Here is a 23161-nt window from a genome sequence, read left to right on the forward strand (position 1 = left end):
GCCCCTTGTGTATTTCCTGTATAGCATTTCACACAGGTTAATGGGTATGCCTGGGTATTTATTTGTTCAACTCCTATTTTCCCACGCTGTGAGCTCTGAGGACAGAGACTGCCTTACTTTTATTCTCCTGTGATGTTGTAAGCACTCAGTACATATGTTGACTGAATGAACACATGGAGGCGGAATGGTGGAGTGGGAAAAACGTGGGGTCAGAGAGACCGCTTAGAATTCTGGCTCTGTCCTCTAGTCGTGGTTTGCACCTCTGTTGAGTCATCTCTCCGTTCTGAGCTTTAGTTTGCTATAGACGTGTGGATAATGAGGCTACCATCTTGGAGGGGAGTTGTAAGAGTTAAATGACACGGCCGGGCGTGGTGGCTCAAGCCTGTAATCCCAGCACTTTGGGAGGCCGAGACGGGCGGATCACGAGGTCAGGACATCAAGACCATCCTGGCTAACACGGTGAAACCCCATCTCTACTAAAAATACAAAAAACTAGCTGGGCGAGGTGGCGGGCGCCTGTAGTCCCAGCTACTCGGGAGGCTGAGGCAGGAGAATGGCAGGAACCCGGGAGGCGGAGCTTGCAGTGAGCCGAGATCTGGCCACTGCACTCCAGCCTGGGCGACAGAGCGAGACTCAGTCTCAAAAAAAAAAAAAAAAAAAAGAGTTAAATGACACTGTGTATCAAATGTTATACAGTGGCTCAGAGTAAAGTGGCTGCTGCTATTATTGCTGTTATTAGCTCTGATCCTGGGTTAGGAATATCTGCCTTGGGGGTTGCGGGAAAGCTCACATAGGATGATGTCATTAGGTACTTAGCATAGGGATACATCCCTTGTGCCCTTGTGTGACCTGTGAACCTGTGACCTGTGACCCCATGGTAGCAGCCCTCATGGTATGTCCTGGTGCTGTGTTACAGGGTGTGAAGGAAGCCGGTGAGAAGCCTCGGGGAGCACAGACGGTGGACAAGGCTGGCTGGATCAAGAAGAGCAGTGGGGGCCTCCTGGGTTTCTGGAAAGACCGATATCTGCTCCTCTGCCAGGCCCAGCTGCTGGTCTATGAGAATGAGGTGAGGACCTGCTTGGCCCTGAGGTTGGGGGTTCTGGGACAGGGGCAAAGTGAGGGCAGTCAAGTTAGTAGGAGGACCCTGGGTTTGGGGCCAGAAGACCTGCTCCACTTTTGCCATGCTGTGCAACCTTGAGCAAGTACCTAATCCTCTCTGGGTCTCTGTATATGGGGACAATACATCCGACGGCAATTCTAGGGTTTCTAGATGAGATGAGACTTCTTTTTTTTTTTTTTTTCTGGAGATGGAGTCTTGCTCTGTCACCAGGCTGGAGTGCAGTGGCGGGATCTCGGTTCACTGCAACCTCTGCCTCCTGGTTCAAGTGATTCCCGTCTCAGCTTCCCGAGTAGCTGGGACTACAAGCATGCACGCCACCATGCCCAGCTATTTTTTTTTTTCGAGACAGAGTCTCGCTTTGTAGCCCAGGCTAGAGTGCAGTGGCGTAATCTCAGCTCACTGCAACCTCTGTCTCCTGGGTCCTGGTTCAAGCAAGTCTCCTGCCTCAGCCTCCGGAGTAGCTGGGATTACAGGCACACGCCACCGTGCTCAGCTAATTTTTTGTATTTTAGTAGAGACGGGGTTTCACCGTGTTGGCCAGGAAGGTCTCAATCTCCTGACCTCGTAATCCACCCACCTCGGCCTCCCAAAGTGTTGGGATTACAGGTGTGAGCCACCATGCCTAGCCCTCTTATTTTTTTTTTTTTTTTTTTTTTTTTTTGAGACAGAGTCTTGCTCTGCCACCCAGGCTGGAGTGCAGTGGCCGGATCTCAGCTCACTACAAGCTCCGCCTCCCGGGTTTACGCCATTCTCCTGCCTCAGCCTCCCGAGTAGCTGGGACTACAGGCGCCCGCCTCGTCGCCCGGCTAATTTTTTGTATTTTTATGTAGAGACAGGGTTTCACCGTATTAGCCAGGATGGTCTCGATCTCCTGACCTCATGATCCGCCCGTCTCGGCCTCCCAAAGTGCTGGGATTACAGGCTTGAGCCACCGCGCCCGGCCCCTCTTATTTTTTTTTTATTATTATTTTTTGAGATGGAGTTTTGCTCTTGTTGCCGAGGCTGGAGTGCAATGGCACTGTCTCAGCTCACTGCTGCTGCCACCTCCCAGGTTCAAGCAGTTCTTCTGCCTCAGCCTCCCAAGTAGCTGGGATCAATGCATCAGCCACCACACCCGGCTAATTTTGTATTTTTAGTAGAGACAGGGTTTCACCCTGTTGGCCAGGCTGGTCTGGAACTCCTGACCTCAGGTGATCCACCTGCCTCCGCCTCCCAGGGTGCTGGGATTACAGGCGTGAGCCACCGCGCCTGGCCGAGAGTTCTTTGAACTGTGTGTGCATCTAGAGTGCAAGTCTTTTCCTGTCCCTGAGCAAGGTTCCATGTGAGTGAATGTTGTAGAAAGCTAAAGCCTGCTCCATTCAGCAGTAGTAGTAGAAATAATAATTAGCAGGCTGGGCATGGTGGCTTACACCTATAATCTCAGCACTTTGGGAGGCCGAGGCAGGCGGATCACCTGAGGTCGGGAGTTCGAGACCAGCCTGACCAACATGGAGAAACCCCATCTCTACTAAAAATACAAAATTAGCCGGGTGTGGTGGCACATGTCCGTAATGCCAGCTACTCGGGAGGCTGAGGCAGGAGAATCACTTGAACCTGGGAGTTGGAGGTTGCAGTGAGCTGAGATCATGCCATTGCACTCCAGCCTGGGCAACAAGAGCAAAACTCCATCTCAGAAAAACAAAAAAGAAATAATAAGTAGCACTTGTACTTGTTTGGAGATATGGTCTTACATATCTCCCTGTGACAAATCTCAATAGTCCCATGAGAGTGGTCCTCATATTATATTTTACAAAGAGGATACTGAGGCTCAGGGTGACAAGATGACTGTTCAGCATCTCCCAGTGAATGGAGGAGTTAGGTCTAGAAGCAAATCCAGCATGCTTTCTACCAAGAGACACCAGCGACTAAACCCCAAAACTGATTTTTGCAAGAAAATCTCTAAAATATGTTAAATATTCTCTGCTTTCTTCAAGAGAAGATGCTGGCCTAAATAAAATCTTTCCCTGGAGGCTCAGTGTCATCACCTGTCAGACCCACCTGCAGAGTGGGTTCCCTAGATGCATAGGGGTAGAGAGGCACATTGCCTCTCTGCTTTGAACTGGCAGGAGGCTGTACTTCTCAGCTTTTCTTTCTCCTTTAACATCAAGTTGCTGGTTTCAACTTCTGCTGTCCTTGTGCCTCTAATAGTCCTCACTTCTTCACACTTCAGATGCTTGTTCCCCTTCTGATTTCAGCAGGCTTGGGATTTGGACAACCAAGGATGCTAAGCTTGCATGTTAAATAAGTCAATTAAGATGTAGGTGAAGACTTGAGGAAGAAAAGTGGTTTTTTCCTTGTAGATGCTGTTTGTGTGCTGTGGTTGAGGCTATCGGAGAGCCCATCCACTGAAAACAGGGTAGCACAATATGCCTTTGACAGGTGAAATACCTGGGAATTGGCCTGGGGGCAGAAGAAGAGGGAGCCTGCCTCTTCCTCATCGGCCTCTCCCAGCCTGCCTCAGGCTATCTTGGCAAATTCACAATTGTCCCAGGACAAGAAAGGTTAGGCAACCTGGAGAAGCAACTTGTCTGACCTGCCTGAGTTGCTGGCTTATGGAGTTAGGGTGTCAAAGAAGAGGTGGGAAGAGGGCAAGGGAATGAGGGTACATAGACAGCACCCCCAGATGTTCTCTACTGCTGCTCCCACCAAAATAGGATGTGCCACAGATGGGAATGAGGCAGCAGGGGGATATTTTTACCAATAAAGGGGGTTGTCACAGCTTCTTCCAGTGCCAGCTGCCATGAGAGTTAAGTGACAGGCTTTCAGCTGTCAGCCTGTCAGGTACTGTCACTTGTCCTAAACTGCCTCTGTACATCTGGCCACAGCTGGGAAGCAGGAAGGATTTCACATCTCCCAAACATGAAAAATCTAAATCACGCTTTTTTTCCTTTTTTGAAAAAGATTGCTATTAAAAATGTAAATGTAATTTCAAGAACTTAGCACTCGGGGGTGGGGGAGCTTGGCCTGGGAGTAGGAATTGAGAAATGCTTATTAGCTCAATTCCTCTTTCTGATGTAAGGAACTAGGCGAAGGAACGAACGCGAATGGCTCTTGGCTCTTTCTTTGCTGTCAGAGAGGCTGACATTCCAAAGATGCTTCCTTCACCCATTGCCTGCTGGTTTATCCGTTTTTCTGAGCTGCAGAAGAGCTGGGATGATTCAGCGTCTTGGGTGGGGTGGAGAGGAGACCCAGGACAGGCAGTTGTTGGGAGCTCAGTGGTGGAGGTGGATGGACTTTTTGTTCCCAGGCAAAGGAGGGTGCATTCGGGCCCGTGGTGGTCCAGTTAGTGGAGGCCTGTGGACACGGGGCAAGTAAGCTGCTCTCTCTCTCAAGCAAGGATTCTTCCCTGGGCAGTTTCCCTGCTCCAGATTCCTGGGGAGGAGACTTCCTGAGTTCTCAATCTGAACCAGGCACTCAGAAAACTGGTCCTTTATATGTTCTGCTTGAGGGCTGCTTCTTGTAGGGTGCAGTTGGGGGAACAGAAGGATGAGCAGATAGATAAACAGAGAATGGGGTAGAGAAAGATGGCCAAGGGGGAGTCAGGACTGTATCTTCCCATGGCAGGACTCTGCTTCTAGCACCTCGTAGGGTGTCTGCACCTTGCAGGTGCTTTGTAGGTGTTTGCATCCCCCCAGCAGTAAGTGATGGAACGGAGAGCACTCACGTTCAGGGGTTCATGATTGGGGGCAGGGGAGCTTCTCAGAGCAGGAGGATTTTTCTGGTCCATGTGTTTAGCTGAGGAATCTGGAAGGTATTGGAGGCTAGAGATTGGAAAGGGATGTATGGATGGAAGCAAAAAAGAAAAGATACTTGATTGAACCAGGTTGGGAGAGATAAGGCCACCTTGGCCATCTCTTCCCCTTTCTCCTAGGGGCTGACGAGAGAGTCGATTAGTGGTTATCCACATTAGATGTACAGTCATCTGCTTTAAAAAATCGTGAGGTTTGGGGCCTTGCCCCCCAAGAGATCCTGGTATAATTGGTCTGGGATGTCGCCTGGGCATTGGAGTTTTTAAAAACTCCCAGGTGCCACCAAGACTGAGAACCTCTGATGTAGAGCAGTGGTTCTTTTACTTTGAGGCGGAGTTGCACTCTGTCACCCAAGCTGGAGTGCAGTAGTGCTATCTTGGCTCACTGCAGCCTCTGCCTCCTGGGTTCAAGCGATTCTCCTGTCTCAGCCTCCTGAGTAGCTGGGACCACAGGCGCACACCACCATGCCCAGCTGATTTTTGTATTTTTAGTAGAGACAGGGTTTCATTATGTTGGCCAGGCTGGTAGAAGTAGTTCTTAACCGTTCACATCCAGGCCAGGAGTGGTGGCTCAAGCTTGTAATCCCAACTCTTTGGGATGCCGAGGCGGGTGGATCACTTGAGGTCAAGAGTTCGAGACCAGCCTGGCCAACATGGTGAAACCCCATCTCTATAAAAATTAGCCGGGTGTGGTGGTGGGCACCTGTAATCCCAGCTACTCGGGAGGCTGAGGCCAGAGAATCGCTTGAACCCAAGAGGCAGAGGTTGCGGTGAGCCGATATCATGCCACTGCACTGCAGCCTGACTGACAGAGCGAGATTCTGTTTCAAAAAAGCAAAAAACAAACAAACAAAATTTGCATCCATCAAAATCCCTGAAGGCTAGTTAGAAGACAGATTGCTAGGCCCACTCCCCTAGGTTTATGATTGAGTAGGGATGAGGCCTGGGAGTTTGCATTCCTTTTTTTTTTTTTTTTTTTGAGACAGAGTCTTGCTCTGTTGCCCAGGCTGGAGTTCAGTGGCACAATCTTGGCTCACTGCAAGCTTCACCTCCCGGGTTCACGCCATTCTCCTGCCTCAGCCTCCCGAGTAGCTGGGACTACGCCTGGCTAATTTTTTTTTTTTGTATTTTTTTTTTTAGTAGAGACATGGTTTCACCATGTTGGCCAGGATGGTCTCGATCTCCTGACCTCGTGATCCGCCCGCCTCGGCCTCCCAAAGTGCTGGGATTACAGGTGTGAGCCACCGTGCCTGGCCAGGCGTTTGCATTTCTAACAAGCTCTCAGGTGGTGCTGATGCTACTGGCCTAGGTCCCACCCTTGGAGGACCCCTTGTGCAGAGCAACCTACTGCCTGTGACTAGAAGGAGTGTGCTGTGCTGGAAAGGACCCTGACCTGGGAGTCAGAGGCTGTGGTTTGAGTTGGGGCCCTGCCCCTTATATTTGGGTCTGTGCGCCTAGGGCAAATCCATTCACCTCCAGGCCTCATTCTTTCCTTCTCTAAAATGAGGCAGATACGGGGCTGTAGGTTTTCAGGGTTATTGTGAGGTTCAGAGACTCAGGGATGCAGAAGTGCTCATGAGTGTCAGGTTCCTTCTGTTAAACATCAGCAAGGGTTTCCTTAACTTTTTGGCCAGTCCCAGGGTGGCATACCCTCCCCCGCCAAAGGATCTGCTTCTACTTACCTAGACTCTCCTGGATGAGAGTGCCACACCCAGGAAGTTGTTCCAGTTGGGTCTTCCCTGGAAGAGGACCTGTTGACCACCATTGAGGGAGCTTGCTGGACAGGCACCTGATGGGTGGAGTCTGTAGAGAAAGCACTCAAATGTCAGGGGTGGTGGGCAGGAAGACAGCCTGGCTAGTGTCTAGAGATGGCCGGGAAGAGGCTGGACACTGTCCTGGCCACTGGCGCTCCTAATGATGAGGCCTCCAAGTGGTGGGATGGGGATGGGATGCGCTTGAAGGAGCCCTTGCCTCTTGCTTGTATGTAGCCTGCAGCCTTGGACGAGGTGCTGCTCTCCCAAGCCAAGGCTCAGCAGGGGATGATGCTGAGTGAGGAACACAATTCAGGATGGCTGTGCTAAAGGCAGGGCATGTAGCCCCAAATGTGCCTTCCCTCTGGCTCTTCCTGGAAAGTCTTTGTTGTCCCTGGTCCCCATCCCACTCCCTGCCTGCCATTTTGTGGCATCCTGCATTCTTCCTCTGGCTGTCTCTTCCACAGATCTCTGCTTGGCCTCTGGGCATGGCTGGACCCCAGACAGCCTTTTCTCTTTTTTTTTTTTTTGAGACGGAGTCTCGCTCTGTCGCCCAGGCTGGAGTGCAGTGGCGCGATCTCGGCTCACTGCAAGCTCCGCCTCCAGGGTTCACTCCATTCTCCTGCCTCAGCATCCCCAGTAGCTGGGACTATAGGCGCCTGCCACCGAGCCCGGCTAGTTTTTTTTGTATTTTTAGTAGAGACGGGGTTTCACCGTGTTAGCCAGGAACTGTGTTAGCCAGGATGGTCTCGATCTCCTGACCTCGTGATCTGCCCGTCTCGGCCTCCCAAAGTGCTGGGATTACAGGCTTGAGCCACCGCGCCCGGCCTCCAGACAGCCTTTTCTCAGCCTCTATAGCTTCCCCTGTTTCCTCCTCTGGCCTTAGGCACATATCCACCTCTGGGCTATGTGCCCGTCTCCCATCTGGATGGGGAGCCTCACGGGCATCCCTCCAGCCAGCATGCACTTGCCAGGGTCTGGACACCACATCTTGGTGACTGACTAGCAGCCTGAGGTCCTCGCTCTGACCAAGTGATGTCCTCACTGAGTGGGATCAGGGTCTGGGGCGTGAGTGACTGAGGGTGGTGGTGGGTCTGACTGTCACCAGCTCATGTCCCTTCTGTCTCCCTCCCCAGGATGATCAGAAGTGTGTGGAGACCGTGGAGCTGGGCAGCTATGAGAAGTGCCAGGACCTTCGTGCCCTCCTCAAGCGGAAACACCGCTTTATCCTGCTGCGATCCCCAGGGAACAAGGTAGGAAGATGCCTGCTGCTGCCCCATTTCCCTCTAGGCCAGAGTCGCCTTGGGAGGCCTAAGCAGGTTTAGCAGGCCTGGCCCCTTTAAAAAGCCTGTTTTCTGTTGCATGTGGCTGAGGCTCAGCCCTAGCAGCCACCATAGGTCAGACCTTTACTCATTTTGTCTCGGAGTCTTCCAAGCCCCTAGTTGATAAGAGATGCACTTAGGGCTCTGTTGAAAGAGCTCTGCTCCCGTCTTCCCCTTGCAGGCCCAGGCCCTCCATCCCAGGCTGTAGTTGGAAAGTAGCGTTTGGGAGGTGGGGCACTTGACTTTACCCCAGACCCTGGGGGAGGCCCAGGACTGAGGCTGGAGAGCTGTGGATGAGGCCTCCACCCTGCCAGGCCTCAACACCTTGATGTAGCCTGGGGCAGAGCGGGAGGGTGGGGTCTCCCTTTATCCCAGGCCTTTCTGGGTGGGCCCATCCTGGACTCGGGACTGGGAGGCCCGCAGCCCTCCAGCTTTCCTCCCCTTGTACTTTGCTTTCGTGGCTGTAGCTGGGAAAGATCCCTGGTTTGAGAGAGTCTTTCCTTGGGACATGCTGTGTGTGCAGATGAAGTTTGCTGTTTGCACCACATTTCTCTGGCAGGGAGTCTGGTGGGTGTTGACACATGGTGTAGCTTCACAGATGTCAGGAGAGAGTTCAGATTTGAGGCTGGCGTGCACAGCGCTCTCGCCAGCTTGCACCCATCTGCGGCTGGGCCATTCCTTGCCTTGTCCTCTGCATGTCATGTGGAGCCTCGCAGAATAGGGCTGAGTCACAGAGGTTGGGGGTTGTGGAGCAAGTCTGGTCTGGGCCTGCTGGAGGCCATTCTGTTTCTTCCTCAGCTTTAGGGAATGGGAGCCCAGTCCTCTGCAGACCCTGAATACCAAGATGCTTTACTCATTGACCCTTTGTCCTACTCTGCAGGGGGTGGGGGCACAGAAGCAACCAAGATAGCAGTGGAGGGGCTGTGGAGCTGTGATACTGGGAGCTGGAAGTGTGTCCAAGGGTAGGGGCTGGTGTAATTATAGTGTTCTGAGGGCTCATGGGACTGGGCCCAGATTTCACTTGACCATCTGCTGCTTAGGGCTCTTTGAGGACAAAAGGAGTCACATTTTAATCTTTTCAAGCCCTGGAGCCCCTACCCTATCCTGGAGACCCACTTCCTTCCTGAGTGGGCGCTATATATGTGGATGTGTGTTTGAGAGAGATGAGATGCAAACTATGTTCCGTGTGAAGATCTGCCACCGGTGTGTCTGGCCCTGTGCATGTACCTTTTTTTAATGCAGTTGAGTGCTCACCTGGCCGTGTGTCTGTCTGGGTGTGTGTCTTAGTGTGCTATGTGGATGTGGGGTGGAGGGAGACCTAGCCTCTCTGGCCTCTGCCTGTGCTGTTCTGTGGGCCATCTCTTTTCCCCAGCTCCAAGAATCAGCTGATAGTAGACTAGGTGGGCTGGACTCAGCTCAGGGTGGGACATCACCTTCAGAGAAGCCTGTTTGTGCAGCTGTGTTCTCAGCTGCTTCAGCTAACACCCTCCTTCCCAGCCCCCAACTCTGCAAGAATTTAGGCTGGCTCTGAGAACAGGACAATCAACTGGGAGATGGGGCTGTGGAGCAAGTGGTGGGTGCTGTGGATGAAACAGTGCATCCTGGTTCCAGCTCAAGGGCCCCTGACCCTCCCCACCCCAGGAGCTCACACAGATTGGGGCTCTCCAGAGGTCAGTTGGTGGACCTGGCCCAGGGCACCGCATTCCCACATCCTTTCACCCTCCTTTCTCAGCGGCCTGGGTGTTCCCCATCCTCAGTGAGGCCTCCAGCCGGCCAGGAGGTCACATGACCCTGGCTGTCGGGTCCTGAGGCCGCCTTTTTTCCCCTCTAATCAAATAAACAAAGACTCCAATGTCTTACATGCCCCTCTCCCCCTGCTTCTCCAGCCCCACACCCCGGCCCATGAGGTCACAGGCAGACGCTGCCAGGAAGCAGGGTGGCCACTGCTGGGCCTTGCTGCCCTGCTGGTCTCAGCCAGCTTGGCCCTTTCCTCTTTCCTGCCTCCTCTCTTCCCCTCCCACTTTTTTCCTCTCTGCCATTTTATCCTTCCCCTTTTCCCAGGCCTTGTGGGCCTAGTCTGTGGCCAGTCCTGTTAGCATCTAAGCTCCTAGAAGTGCCTGTGTCCCTGGGGCTTCTTGGAAGTTCTCAGGACAGGGACCTGTACAGCCTGTGGCCCTTCAGGATGACTTTGGGGGAGAGGCACAGCTTCTTGATATTCTTATTTTTTGAGACAGGATCTCACTCTTGTCACCCAGGCTGGAGTGTAGTGGCCTTTTCTCAGCTTGCTGCAACCTCTGCCTCCTAGGTTCGGGTGATCCTCCCAGCTCAGCTTCTGAATAGCTGGAACTACAGGCACGTACCATCATGCCCGGCTAATTTTCATATTTTTTGTAGAGATGGGGTCTCACTATGTTGCCCAGGCTGGTAACTTCTTGGTATTCTAATTGTCTCTATTCTGGTCATCCTTGTGGAATGCCTGGCTTGTTCAGCCAGATACAGGGTTCCTTAGGAGGGTGGAGCTGGGTCCTGTTTAACCTTGTCTTCCTTCTCCTGTGAGAACCTTTCGGCTTGCACAATAGGTCTTCTCTGAGGCCATTTCTGCTTCTCACAGGGGAGCAGAAGAGAGCTGAGGCAGCCTGCCTCAGGTGGGCTGGGCCAGTGGGGAAGGAGCTGCAGTTTGGGCTGGGTCCAGTGGTTCTATTCTTGTCCCTTTGAGGTCCAGAGTAGTGAAGCGAGTAGAACGTGGTAATCGGACTTCTAGGCCTTCTAGGCCTTCTAGGACCTCTAGGCTCTTCTCTGGCCTCCTCTTGTTCCATTGGCTCCTGAGTTCAATTGTAGACTTCTCAAGCTCCCTGAATGCTAAATCCTGCACCATGCAGGGGTCACAACCTGTGAATAGGAGCAGCAGCTGGGTAAAAGGGCTGGCCCCAGACTTCCTTTCTAGCAGGTCCCATCACAGAGTTGGGTAGCCTTTGCGACCCCGGATGCAGTGTGGTCCGCCCCTGAGCCCCCAGCAGCCCTGATGGCTGAGCTGAGGCAGTTGCCAAGGTGCCCTGGGGTTTCTGACTTAACTGAAGATCTGCATTCAGGATCGAATTTACCCTGGTCATGCAAATGAGCATTTGGCTGTGCCTGGCGTGGTGGGGGTGGGACCCAGGGCCCTGTATGAGGAGGAGGCAGTGGCAGCCAGGAGGAAATTATATAATGAGGATGCTGAGGGGGCCAGGCCAACCTCAGTGTTACATAACTGGAGAGTGGAGGGAGGGGAGGTACTATCTAACACCAGAGCGGAGGATGGGCAAGCTGGCGACTGCCAACAAAGGACTAGGGCATCTTGCGGTCAGAGAGTAGGCAGTGGTCCAAAAACGGTGAGGGAAGGAAACTTGGGCCAGTTCATTAATTTGTTGGCTCGTTCAATCAAGAACTATTCACTGAGCACCTACTATGTTTAATTTCCTCAGCACTGGCCGGGCGCGGTGGCTCAAGCCTGTAATCCCAGCACTTTGGGAGGCCGAGACGGGCGGATCACGAGGTCAGGAGATGGAGACCATCCTGGCTAACACGGTGAAACCGCGTCTCTACTGAAAAATACAAAAAACTAACCGGGTGAGGTGGTGCGTGCCTGTAGTCCCAGCTGCTCGGGAGGCTGAGGCAGGAGAATGGGGTAAACCCGGGAGGCGGAGCTTGCAGTGAGCTGAGATCTGGCCACTGCACTCCAGCCTGGGCGACAGAGCAAGACTTCATCTCAAAAAAAAAAAAAAAAAATTTCCTCAGCATTGCTTGGTAGTAGGCAGTGTTATCCCATTTTATAGATGAGGAAACTGGAACTGTTTTGTCCAGCGGGAAGGCAATGGTGCTAATTCCTATTACTGAGTATTCACTCTGCCCAGCTCCAGATTTAGTACTTTAGATATATCTTTTTCCCCAATTAAAAAAAAAAAAAAAAAAAAAACTGTGGTCAAAAAAAAATTACCATCTTTACCAGTTTGAAATTGCACAATTCAGCGGCATTAAATACATTCATGATGTTATACAGCCATCACCACCATCTATTGCATAACTCTCCACCGCGTAAAACTAAAACTCTATGCCCATTAAATAATAATGCTCCATTGCCCTTCTCCCCAGCCCCTGGCAACCACCACTCTCTTTTCTGTCTCTATGATTTTGACAACTTTAGGTACCTCATATAGGTGGAATCGGGCAGTTTTTGTCTTTTTGTGTCCAGCTTATTTCACTTAGCACCACGTTTTCAAGGTTCATCCCTGTTATAGCATGTGTCAGATTTTTCTTCCTTTTTAAGGCTGGCTGATAATCCATTGTACATATGAACATTTTGCTTATCCATTCGTCTGTCAGTGGACACTGAGGTTGCTTCCACCTGTTGGCTGTTGCGAACAATGCTGTGAGCATGGGTGTACAAATTGGATACATCATTTAAAAAATGATCTCCATGGCTCCGTGAGGCAGGTTCTGGTGGTATTCTCTTTCACAGGTGAAGAAACTGAGGCCTGAGGTCAGACACCTGTAAGTGGTGGACTGTCTCGCTCAGAGGCCCTACTGCCATATCCACTGCATGAGGCAGCCCCTCAGTTTCCATGGTCTCACTCCTTCCTCTCACTTCCTGTCTGGCCATTGGGCCTGGCAGGGTCAGGGTTCTCTGAGCCACCCTCTGATTCTAACAGGAGCTCAGAGCTCCTACCTGAATTAGGAAAGGACTCAGGGGTGGTGTGGGGTGGGTTTGAATGTAGACTGGGGCTATTCCTACTTTACAGAGTAAACAGAAGCCCAGAGCCCAGGCAGCTGGCCTGGGGGAGTCCCATGGAGCTGGACCAGATCCTGGCTGTTTCCACAAGGCCAGGCTGCTTCGAATTCAGACCCAGCTGCATGCTGGTGGGCAGTACGGGGGGCTTCTCTGTGAGATCTTTCCCTTTCCTTGCCCAAAGCCCCAGTGGCATACTTACTGTGGGGTTATTTTGGTTTGACTTTGGGATCTAGGTTAGGAAGCCTCCTTAACATGCCAAATGTGAGCTTTGTTAAACATCTGCCATCTACTCCATCTATCTTGCCCGCAGGTCAGCGACATCAAATTCCAGGCACCCACCGGGGAGGAGAAAGAATCCTGGATCAAAGCCCTCAATGAAGGGATTAACCGAGGCAAAAACAAGGCTTTCGATGAGGTGCGATGCAGTCTGTGGACAGCTGTGTGTCTCCTTTCCCACTGTGTGTGATCTAGGAGAGGACCCTGCCCCTCCTCACCCCAGACCACCCCTTGATTATGTCACTGCTATAGGGCATTGTTGTTACCTTCTGTAGTCCTCACTATAGCCCCTCAGAGTAGGTGGTGCTGTCCTTGTTTTACAGATGAAATGGAGGCTTAAGGAAATTAAGTAACTTGTCTTAAACTGGAAAGCAGATAAGTGGTGGGCTGGAACTGGACTGGTGGCAGCATGCATCCTTTCTAAGCCTGGCCTCAGCTGGAAACAGCAGGTGGGCCCAGGCCAGACAGCGCTGCAGAGTGACCCGAAAGCTCCCTTTTCAGTTTGCCCATGAGGTCCAGGGCAGACTGGCTCTCAGCTCTGGGCCTCCCTCTCTGTCTACAATGACCATTGAGCCCTGCAGACCTCAGCCCCCCGTGCTGTACTGGGGACTGTGGCAGCAGTAGCCACAATCTGGCTTGGGGCAGGCAGAGCATCCCATGGGGCCAGGATCTCCTAGGGAGATTTGTCTTTGACATCATAAATCTTTGGTTATTTGGGCTAAAATAGACCTGGGGGCCACCTACAGTGATGCCTTGGATTATGTTAAGGAGCAAATCTTTCCAAGCAAGTCCCCTCTTAATACCCAGGTCCCCCGACTCCCAGCCCGTAACTCCTATGTCATGTCCTGTGTTACATGTCATGCTCAGCCCTTCACTACCTGGGGGAAAACTGTCCCCATTCCGTGGGAGGGAGATGATGGGACCTATCATAGATATTGGCGGAGGCCATAGGAGCCATGGGCTGGGCCTCAACCCACAGTCCGCTCCTCCACTGAGGGACAGAGACAGTTGGAGTCACACGTGGGCCTGAGCCCCCCCTCCCCATCATAGGGTCAGGCTGCTCCAGGGTTCTGAGTCTGGACCTCCCATGTGACTCTTACTCTGAGGCTTCCCAGCCAATCCTGACCCCTTCTGTTACCCTCAGAGAGAAGATGCTGCCCTCCAGGCTTCCAGGCTCAAGGGGCAGAGGCCCTGCTCTCTCCTGGGCTCTCCCCAGGGCTCCTGGGAGAGTGGCAGAGGCCAGGGCAGACCTTTTCCAGAAACCAGGTACCAGGGGAGCATGGGCTATTTCTACCGTCTCTCCTACCTAAGCCCCAAAGCCACCTCAGGGCTGCTTATATATTTGTGATATACTCAGGGGCAAGGGCCGATGGCTCATATTTGGGCAGGAAGACTGAGGAAAATGGCAGCTGCAGAGAGGGAGAGCCTCAGACTTTGCAAGAGACCCCAGGGGCATTGCAGAGTCAGAGAAGCAGAGGCCAGGGTAGGGAGATGCCCAGAGAGACAGCGGCAGGGCACTGACCCTGCCTTTGAGCCAGGTCCAGCCTGGGTACTTCCCACACTCCCAAGGCTTGGCAGGGGCTGATCTGGTTCCCCCTCCCTCCAGGTAAAGGTGGACAAGAGCTGTGCCCTGGAGCATGTGACACGGGACCGGGTGCGAGGGGGCCAGCGGCGCCGGCCGCCAACGAGAGTCCACCTGAAGGAGGTAGGGCCTTGCCCAGTGTGGATCGGGGGGTTAGTTGAGCCTAGGACCTCGGATCCTCTGGGAGGCAGCCAGGCTTGGGGCCACATTTTTCCTGAGGACACCTGGAGCTGGGGCTTCCTGAGGAGTAGACAGGAAGTGACAGGGCACCTGTGTTACACGTGCTCAGGGTGTGGACGTCCCTGAGCTTGTGGCCTTTTCCATTTGTTCAATCCACACACAAATGTTGAATCTGTCCTTAGCCAGAGTTGGTGCCAGAGGGAAACTGAAGCCCTTGAATCCAGTCCCTGCCCCTCAGAGCTCAGCTTCCAGCTGAAAAATAGGCCTGTCCCACAGACTGCTCCAAGCAGAGCTGTGTCTGATTTTTGTGTGGAGGAAGGCTCTAGGAGGTCAGGGCAGGAGAGACCACAAGGAGCCACTGGCATTTTAGCTGACCCTTGAAGGATGGGAGGGGTTCACTTGGTGGACTTGGAGTCAGGGGATTCTCTGTGGAGGGAGTGCTGTGAGCTGAGGCACAGCGGGAGGGTCTGAGGTACGCAGAGCAGCTCCATTTGCCTAGGAGATTGGTCTGAGAAGGGGGTTATAGGGAGGAAATTGTGGAGGCCTTGGATGAAGAAGCTGGGGACAGGAAGGGAGGGTGCATTCCAGAGGTCAGTTTGAGGCTCTGGGTAGGATGGGTTGGGTTGAGAGAGAGAAAGGCAGGGGCCAGGAAGTAGGTGGGAGAGGTGACTTTCCAGGCCCCTGGAGGGGATGAAGAGGGAGGGGTTGATGGGAGGACATTAGGAAGCAAGAGCCACCTGGGCTTGTGATTGAATCCAGGGATTGGACCAAGGGAAGGTTGTCTGAGGTTTCCCAAGCCTGGAAACTGGAAGTATGGAGGCCCTGGGCACGGGGAATTTGGAGAGGGTATGGGCAAGGGGGAGGGGGGAAGGGAGGAGCCTCTTTTAGACCAGTGGAGCTAATGCTGCAGGGGATGATTTTGGAGGCCAGGAAAGAACCTCAGCAAGTGCTACATTTAGGGATTGGAGGGAGGTCAGCCAGCAGGGAGCCAAGAAAGGAAGCCAGAGACAAGTGGCACATCTGGAGAGAGATGGGCACAAAACCTGCTGGGCATCAGCTAGGTTGGCAGCTGCAAGTCACAAGGGCAGGACCAAGGACAAGAAAGGCGGTGCCATTTACAACATATTTTCTTTTTCTTTTTTTCTGAGATTGAGTCTCGCTCTTGTCGCTCAGGCTGGAGTGCAGTGGCGCAATCTCAGCTCATTGCAACCTCCGCCTTCCGGGTTCAAGAATTTCTCTGCCTCAGCCTCCCGAGTAGCTGGGATTACAGGCGCCCTCCACCATCCCCGGCTAAGTTTTGTATTTTTAGTAGAGATGAGGTTTCACCATCTTGGCCAGGTTGATCTTGAACTCCTGACCTCGTGTTCTGCCTGCCTCGGCCTCCCAAAGTGCTGGGATTACAGGCGTGAGCCCCTGTGCCCAACCTTACAGCATATTTTCTAAAAGGAGTCGATTTAGGGCTGTCCTGGGGTGCAGGGCTGGGTTTGCCAGAGGGAGGGACCCAAGGTCATGGGAGGTTTGTTTTTGAGTTGCAGCAGCCTGTGCCTGTCTGTCAGCTAAGGGATAGGATCCTGCAGAGGGAGCACTGAGGTGGCCACAGAGAAAAGGAATGCCTGAGGGGGGCCGGGGACGGGTGTGGGGAGGGCTAGCCTTGGAGGGAGGGGGCCCTCTGCACAGAAGAGTTCAGGGAGGCAGCCGTGTGTATGTATGTGTGTGTGTGTGTATGTGTGTATCTTTGTGTGTGTGTATGTGTGTATGTATGTGTATGTGTGTGTGTGTATGTGTGCATGTGTATGTATGTATGTGTGTGTATGTATATGTGTATCTGTGTGTGTATGTGTGTGTGTGTATGTATGTGTATGTGTGTGTGTATGTATGTGTATGTGTGTGTATGTATGTGTGTGTGTATGTGTGTATGTGTGTGTGTGTATGTGTGTGTGTATGTATGTGTGTGTGTGTGTGTGTGTGTGTGTGATGAGGTGACTTTCTGGTGGTCCTCAGTACCTGATAGCATGTGTCAGCCAGATCCTGTGTATGTGTAAAAGGGAGTGACAGCAACAAAGGGAGACCCCATCTCTACTAACAAAAAATTAGCTGGGCATGGTGGCACATGCCTGTGGTCCCAGCTACTCTGGAGGTGAGCTGTGATAATGCTACTGCACTGCAGCTTGGGTGACAGAGTGAGACCCCCCCCCCTTTTTTTTTTTCTGAGACGGAGTTTCACTCTTGTTGCCCAGGCTGGAGTGCAATGGCATGATCTTGGCTCACCGCAACCTCTGCCTCCCGGGTTCAAGCGATTCTCCTGCCTCAGCCTCCCAAGTAGCTGGGATAACAGGTGCCACCATGCCCAGCTAATTTTGTATTTTTAGTAGAGAGAGGGTTTCTCCATGTTTGTCAGACTGGTCTCAAACTCCCGACCTCAGGTGATCAGCCCGCCTCAGCCTCCCAAAGTGCTGGGATTACAGGTGCGAGCCATTGCGCCCAACTGATCCCATCTCTTAAGAAAAATAAGGTGGCAGGGGAGAGTGAGGATCCCAGCCAGGACCCCCACCATCTGAGGGACCTTGCGAAAGGCCTCCTGGCCAGCCCTGCTGGGACCTCTGAGGCTCTCTGGGAGGGTCTCATGACTGTGGGGCTAGCAGGATATCCCTATTGGTCCCGGATGCCTGGTGGGGGTGGGTAGCTGCTTTCTGGTGCAGCTGTTCTCTGGCGGTTAGCTGTGGTCTGGGACCCCATCTGATGACACGAGGAGAGTGGGCACAGGCTGCTGAGCAGCTGGACAGGCAAAGTCTGGAGAGAAGCTGGCAGACGGAACAGAGGTCTCCAGGAAGGGCAAGCAGAAGTCAATGAGCTTGAGATGAACTGGAAGATGTTTGAGTCCTGGTCCTGTCTCTGACTGACCAACTGGTTGTGGGGACCCTGGGTATGATGATGGGTAGGTGGGTTACAGAGAAGGGAACCTCTGAAGGCCATACAGCTAGGTAGGGGTCAGATACAGGGCTGGAACTCTGTCCCCTGACACCCAGGCTAGTATAGTCCAATCCAGGTCCAGTATCCCAGAAACCAGCCTAGGGCTCCAGGAGGACCCTGGCTGTGACTTTCCTGGCCTGTGATTCCAAAACAGGGAATTCTTGGTGGTGAGGGAAAGGAGAGGAAGATTCATCAAGAAATCACTTTTGCTTCTAATCAAGTAGCCACAGAAGCCAGGACAGAGGGAGGCTGGGGGGCTGGGGGCCTGGACAACCTGGATGGGAGAGGGTAAGAACTCATGTCAGTGGGCACACCTGACCCAATGGCTCATCAGCCAAGATGACACCCGTATACCATCCCCCCACCAGGTGGCCAGCGCAGCATCTGACGGGCTTCTGCGCCTGGATCTTGATGTTCCGGACAGTGGGCCACAGGTGTTTGCCCCCAGCAATGATGTCAGTGAAGCCCAACCTCGGGAGACACCCCGGCCCCTCATGCCTCCTACCAAGCCTTTCCTAGCACCTGAGACCACCAGCCCTGGTGACAGGGTGGATACCCCTGTAGGGGAGAGAGCCCCAACCCCTGTCTCAGCAAGCTCTGAGGTCTCCCCTGAGAGCCAAGAGGACTCAGAGACCCCAGCAGAGGAGGACAGTGGCTCTGAGCAGCCTCCCAACAGCATCCTGCCTGACAAACTGAAGGTGAGCTGGGAGAACCCCAGCTCCCAGGAGCCCCCTGCTGCAGAGAGTGCAGAACCATCCCAGGCACCCTGTTCTGCGACTTCTGAGGCTGCCCCCAGGGAGGGTGGGAAGCCCCCTACACCCCCACCCAAGATCTTATCGGAGAAACTGAAAGCCTGCATGGGTGAGATGCAGGCTTCTGGGCCACCTGCTCCAGGCACAGCGCAAGTCTCAGTGAATGGCATGGATGACAGTCCTGAACCTGCCAAGCCCTCCCAGGCTGAGGGCACCCCAGGAACTCCCCCAAAGGATGCAACAACATCCACAGCACTGCCCCCCTGGGACCTGCAACCTCAGTTCCATCCCCGCTGTTCCTCCCTTGGGGACTTGCTTGGGGAAGGCCCGCGGCGTCCCTTGCAGCCCAGGGAACGGCTATATCGGGCCCAGCTGGAGGTGAAGGTGGCCTCGGAACAGACAGAGAAACTGTTGAACAAGGTGCTGGGCAGTGAGCCGGTCCCTGTTAGCGCCGAAACATTGCTCAGCCAGGCTGTGGAGCAGCTGAGGCAGGCCACCCAGGTCCTGCAGGAAATGAGAGATTCGGGAGAGCGGAGCCAGGAAGCACCTGGGCTAAGGGAGAAGCGGAAGGAGCTGGTGACCCTCTACAGGAGAAGCGCACCGTAGGGCCTGCTGGGCCAGAGGCACCATCCCTCCTGGCCATCCATCAAGTCCATCAAGGCCCAACCCTGCTGAGAAATGTGCTTCTGCTTCTACAGCAATGGCTGCAGGAGGGCCATTGGGCATGTCAGGGTTTGGCCACGACCTGAAGAGACTCCTGGTGTCCTTCCTACTCTGCTCTGGCCAGTGGTGCCAGGTGCCATCCAGGGCTACCACCTGGCTATCTGGCCTGACCGCTGGGCTGGGGCTGGGAGCACACACGCTGGGACCTATGTGTTTGTGTGGTCGTTCCAAACTGCCCCAGGGCTTTGGGGGTGGCACTTGGGGTTTCTGGGAATGACATCATCTCTGTTCCCCATCCCCAGTAGTTTACATTCCTGACTTCTGAATAGAGCACAGCTGAGCCCCCTGCAGCTCCCATCTCCAACTATTTCCAGGCAAAGAGCCTCATGGCTAAGGCAGCCTCAAAGCTGGCCCACCTCCCACCTATTCTGAGTAGCTGCAGAGGCTTTAGGTCCAGGCTCTAGGTTCATCCCTCAGTTGCGGGGAACGTAGGACCCAGCTGGAGCTGGAGAGGCCTCTTTGTGAGGAGGACATTAGCTGTGTGACCTCTCTCTCTTTGGCCCTGTTTCCTTTTTTGCAAAACAAGGACATTTTCTGCAGCCCCTTCCTCTCAGGTGAGCTGTGATTGGAGGGCTTAGGTTTGGAGGATTCAAGAGTAGAAGAGGAACTTAAAGGGTCCTCTAGTCTAGTCTCTGCCCCTAGATAGTGTCCAGCCTTGTATATTTCTGAAGAAGTGAATCCCAGAGTGGCCCTGATGTCCACATTAGAAAACCTTACTTGTAATGATCATGTCAGCCTTCAGAAGAGAATCCCCACCAACTTCTGTGCCTCCTCAGATGGGATTTATCTGGGTCTCTGTAGGTCCTTCTCAGCCGAAACAGGTCCAGTATCCCAGTCATTTCTTCAAATGCTGATAGGGGTATGTTGGAATCTGAAGTCACTTCCCCACCTTCAAGCCCCAGATGGGCTGCTCTCCTGTAACTTTCTAGGAGAAGAGACATTTTCTTCTTTTCCTTTCCTGGTCCATCCCTGCACCCTGGTCCTCTCCCAGCCTGTCCCCTACATTGTCCCTGACTCGAGGGGCACATCCAGTCTCCATCGTGCTGCAGCAGCTGGACTGAGGGCAGAGCCTGGAGGTGCAGATACCCTGGCTCCCGAGGTCCAGCCACTCTCCCTGGGGCCTGTGGGGTGGGAGCAGCTTCTGATAGGACCTGCCCAGATTTCTGCATGTGCACTTTTGTTTACTGAAAGAGAAAAAGGGAGGGCCACAGCAACATGCCCTGGCCTTTCTGCCCCCTTCCCCGAGCCCACCGAGGCTTGCTGCACAGGTCAATGCCTTCGTTATTGTACTGCCACTTTGTTTTTGAGGTAGTAGTCAAGGATCAGGAGGGGCAGATGTCCTCTATGGCTGCATGGGGTAGGAGCAGAGGTGAGCAGCAGTGCGCTGGCTTGGGAGCCCCCATCGGCCTCCTTGCACAAACTGGGCCCCCATGCCACAGTCTGCCTTTCCCTCCATCTGCTCCAGGACAAGAGCAAGAAGGACATCAGGTGCCCAGTCATGTGATCCCCTGCCATCTTCCCTTCCCCCACCAGCAACCATGGCTGGCTGGGGCTTTAACCAAGCCAACTACTGCCAGGAATTGGAGCCTCAGTTCCCTCCTCTGTCAAGTAGCTAACTGCAGCAGCTGGACTGAGGGCAGAGTCTGTGGGTGCAGAGACCCTGCATGTAGGTCACAGGTTTAGGCCCAGCTCCCAGGCCCAGCCACTCTCCCTGAGGCCACCTCAAGTGACCAAATGCTATTAATTTCCATCCCTTAGCAGCCTGGGCCCTAGGCAGGAAGCTGGCTTCCGGGAGAGGAGTGAGAACATGCAGGGCCTGCCTAGCTTGCCTCCTTGAGGAAGGTGACATTCCGTGCTTGCCTCCTTGAAGAGGGTGGCATTCTGTGTCTTCTGCTTATGAAGCGCCTTTCTTAAAGTTTGGCAATAAATCCATTTTTATGGAACTTCACTGCCTCAAGCCTGTTTGTTGTTGTGGGTGCCAGCTCCAGGGCTGCCCTTCTCCAAGACAGCAGTTGGTGATTGGCATCACCAGTCCCCCAAACTCGGTACTAGGGCCCCCATTCCATAAGCTGGGCTAGGACACTGCCTGCTTCTGGTGCTCCATTATTGCTTATTATTATTATTATTATTTTTGAGATGGAGTTTTGCTCTTAATGCCCAGGCTAGAGTGCAGTGGCACAGTCTCGGCTCACTACAACCTCCACCTTCCGGTTTCAAGCGAGTCTCCTGCCTCGGCCTCCCAAGTTGCTGGGATTATAGGCGCCTGCCACCACACCCAGCTAATTTTTTGTATTTTTAGTGGAGATGGGGTTTCACCATGTGGGTCAGGCTGGTCTCGAACTGCTGACCTCATGATCCACCCACCTCAGCCTCCCAAAGTGCTAGGATTACAGGCATGAGCCACCACTCCCGGCCCCTATTATTATTATTATTATTATTATTAGAGATGTGGTCCTGCTGTGTTGCTCAGGCTGGTCTCAAACTGCTGGCCTTAAGCCATCCTCCCACCTCAGCCTCCCAAAGGGGATTACAGGCATGAGCCACTTTGTCCAGCATTCTGTTCTTGCTAAACTCAGGCCCTTCTGATATATACCACCACCTCCAGTGTTTCTACGGCTGGGGGCTAAGTGTCACAAGGAACAATGCTTTTCAAAAACTAAACTTTTCATTTGGAAATACTTTTAAACTTAGAGAAAAAATGCAGGAATAAGAATAGTACAAAGGCCATGGCATGGTGGCTCATACCTGTAATCCCAGCACTTTGGGAGGCCAAGGTGGGCAGATCACCTGAGGTCATGAGTTCGAAACTAGCCTGGCCAACATGGTGAAACCCCATCTCTACTAAAAATACAAAAATTAGCTGGGTGTGGTGGTGCGTGCTTGTAATCCCAGCTGCTCTGGAGGCTGAAGCATGAGAATCGCTTGAACCTGGGAGGTGAAGGTTGCAGTGAGCCAAGATCATGCTTCTGCACTCTGGCCTGGGCAACAGAGCAAGACTGTCTCAAAAAAAAAAAAAAAAAAAAAAAAAAAAAAAAAAAAAAAACAGTGCAAAGAACACCCATTTACTCTAGCAAGATTGACCTGTTTTCTCTTTTGAGCACTTTCTCTTTTTTTTTTTTTTTGAGACGGAGTCTCACTCTGTCGCCCAAGCTGGAGTGCAGTGGCCAGATCTCAGCTCACTGCAAGCTCCGCCTTCCGGGTTCACATCATTCTCCTGCCTCAGCCTCCCGAGTAGCTGGGACTACAGGCACCCGCCACCTCGCCCGGCTAGTTTTTTTGTATTTTTTAGTAGAGACGGGGTTTCACCGTGTTAGCCAGGATGGTCTCGATCTCCTGACCTTGTGATCCGCCCGCCTCAGCCTCCCAAAGTGCTGGGATTACAGGCTTGAGCCACCGCGCCCGGCCGAGCACTTTCTCTTTTTCACATATACATATAGTTTTTTTTTTCTTTGCCATGGAGTCTTGCTCTGTTGCCCAGGCTGGAGTGCAGTGGCCCGATAACTCACCACAACCTCTGCCTCCCAGGTTCAAGTGGTTCTCCTACCTCAGCCTCCTGAGTAGCTGGGACTACAGGCACATACCACCATTCCCCGATAATTTTTGTATTTTTAGTAGAGACGGGGTTTCACTATGTTGGCCAGGTTGGTCTCAAACTCCTGACCTTGTGATCCACCCGCCTTGGCCTCCCAAAGTGCTGGGATCACAGGCGTGAGCCACCACATCTGGCCCATAACTTTTTTCTGAATCATTGGATAGTTGGTTATCAAGGCTGCTGCTGCTGCTTTTTTTTTTTTTCTTTGAGACGGAGTCTTGCTCTGTCGCCCAGGCTGGAGTGCAGTGGTGCGATCTCGGCTCACTGCAAGCTCCACCTCCCGGGTTCATGCCATTCTCCTGCCTCAGCCTCATGAGTAGCTGGGACTACAGGCGCCCGCC

At 53.1% G+C, this 23161-nt stretch overlaps 1 protein-coding gene across 1 annotated transcript in view; it reads left to right on the forward strand.

Moving 5' to 3' along the window:
- The window catches only part of PLEKHO2 (pleckstrin homology domain containing O2), a 25347-nt gene extending 4767 nt beyond the window's left edge, over positions 1-20580 (forward strand). Inside the window, exons 2-6 of the mRNA XM_026455443.2 lie at positions 917-1066; positions 7795-7911; positions 13056-13160; positions 14628-14726; positions 18122-20580. Of these exons, the coding sequence (XP_026311228.1) occupies positions 917-1066; positions 7795-7911; positions 13056-13160; positions 14628-14726; positions 18122-19111 (1461 nt within the window). The 3' untranslated portion in view covers positions 19112-20580. The remainder of the gene's footprint in view (positions 1-916; positions 1067-7794; positions 7912-13055; positions 13161-14627; positions 14727-18121) is intronic.
- The last annotated feature ends 2581 nt before the right edge of the window (positions 20581-23161 follow it).

This window comes from Piliocolobus tephrosceles, chromosome 6, assembly GCF_002776525.5.
Source record: "Piliocolobus tephrosceles isolate RC106 chromosome 6, ASM277652v3, whole genome shotgun sequence".
NCBI classification, from domain to species: domain Eukaryota; kingdom Metazoa; phylum Chordata; class Mammalia; order Primates; family Cercopithecidae; genus Piliocolobus; species Piliocolobus tephrosceles.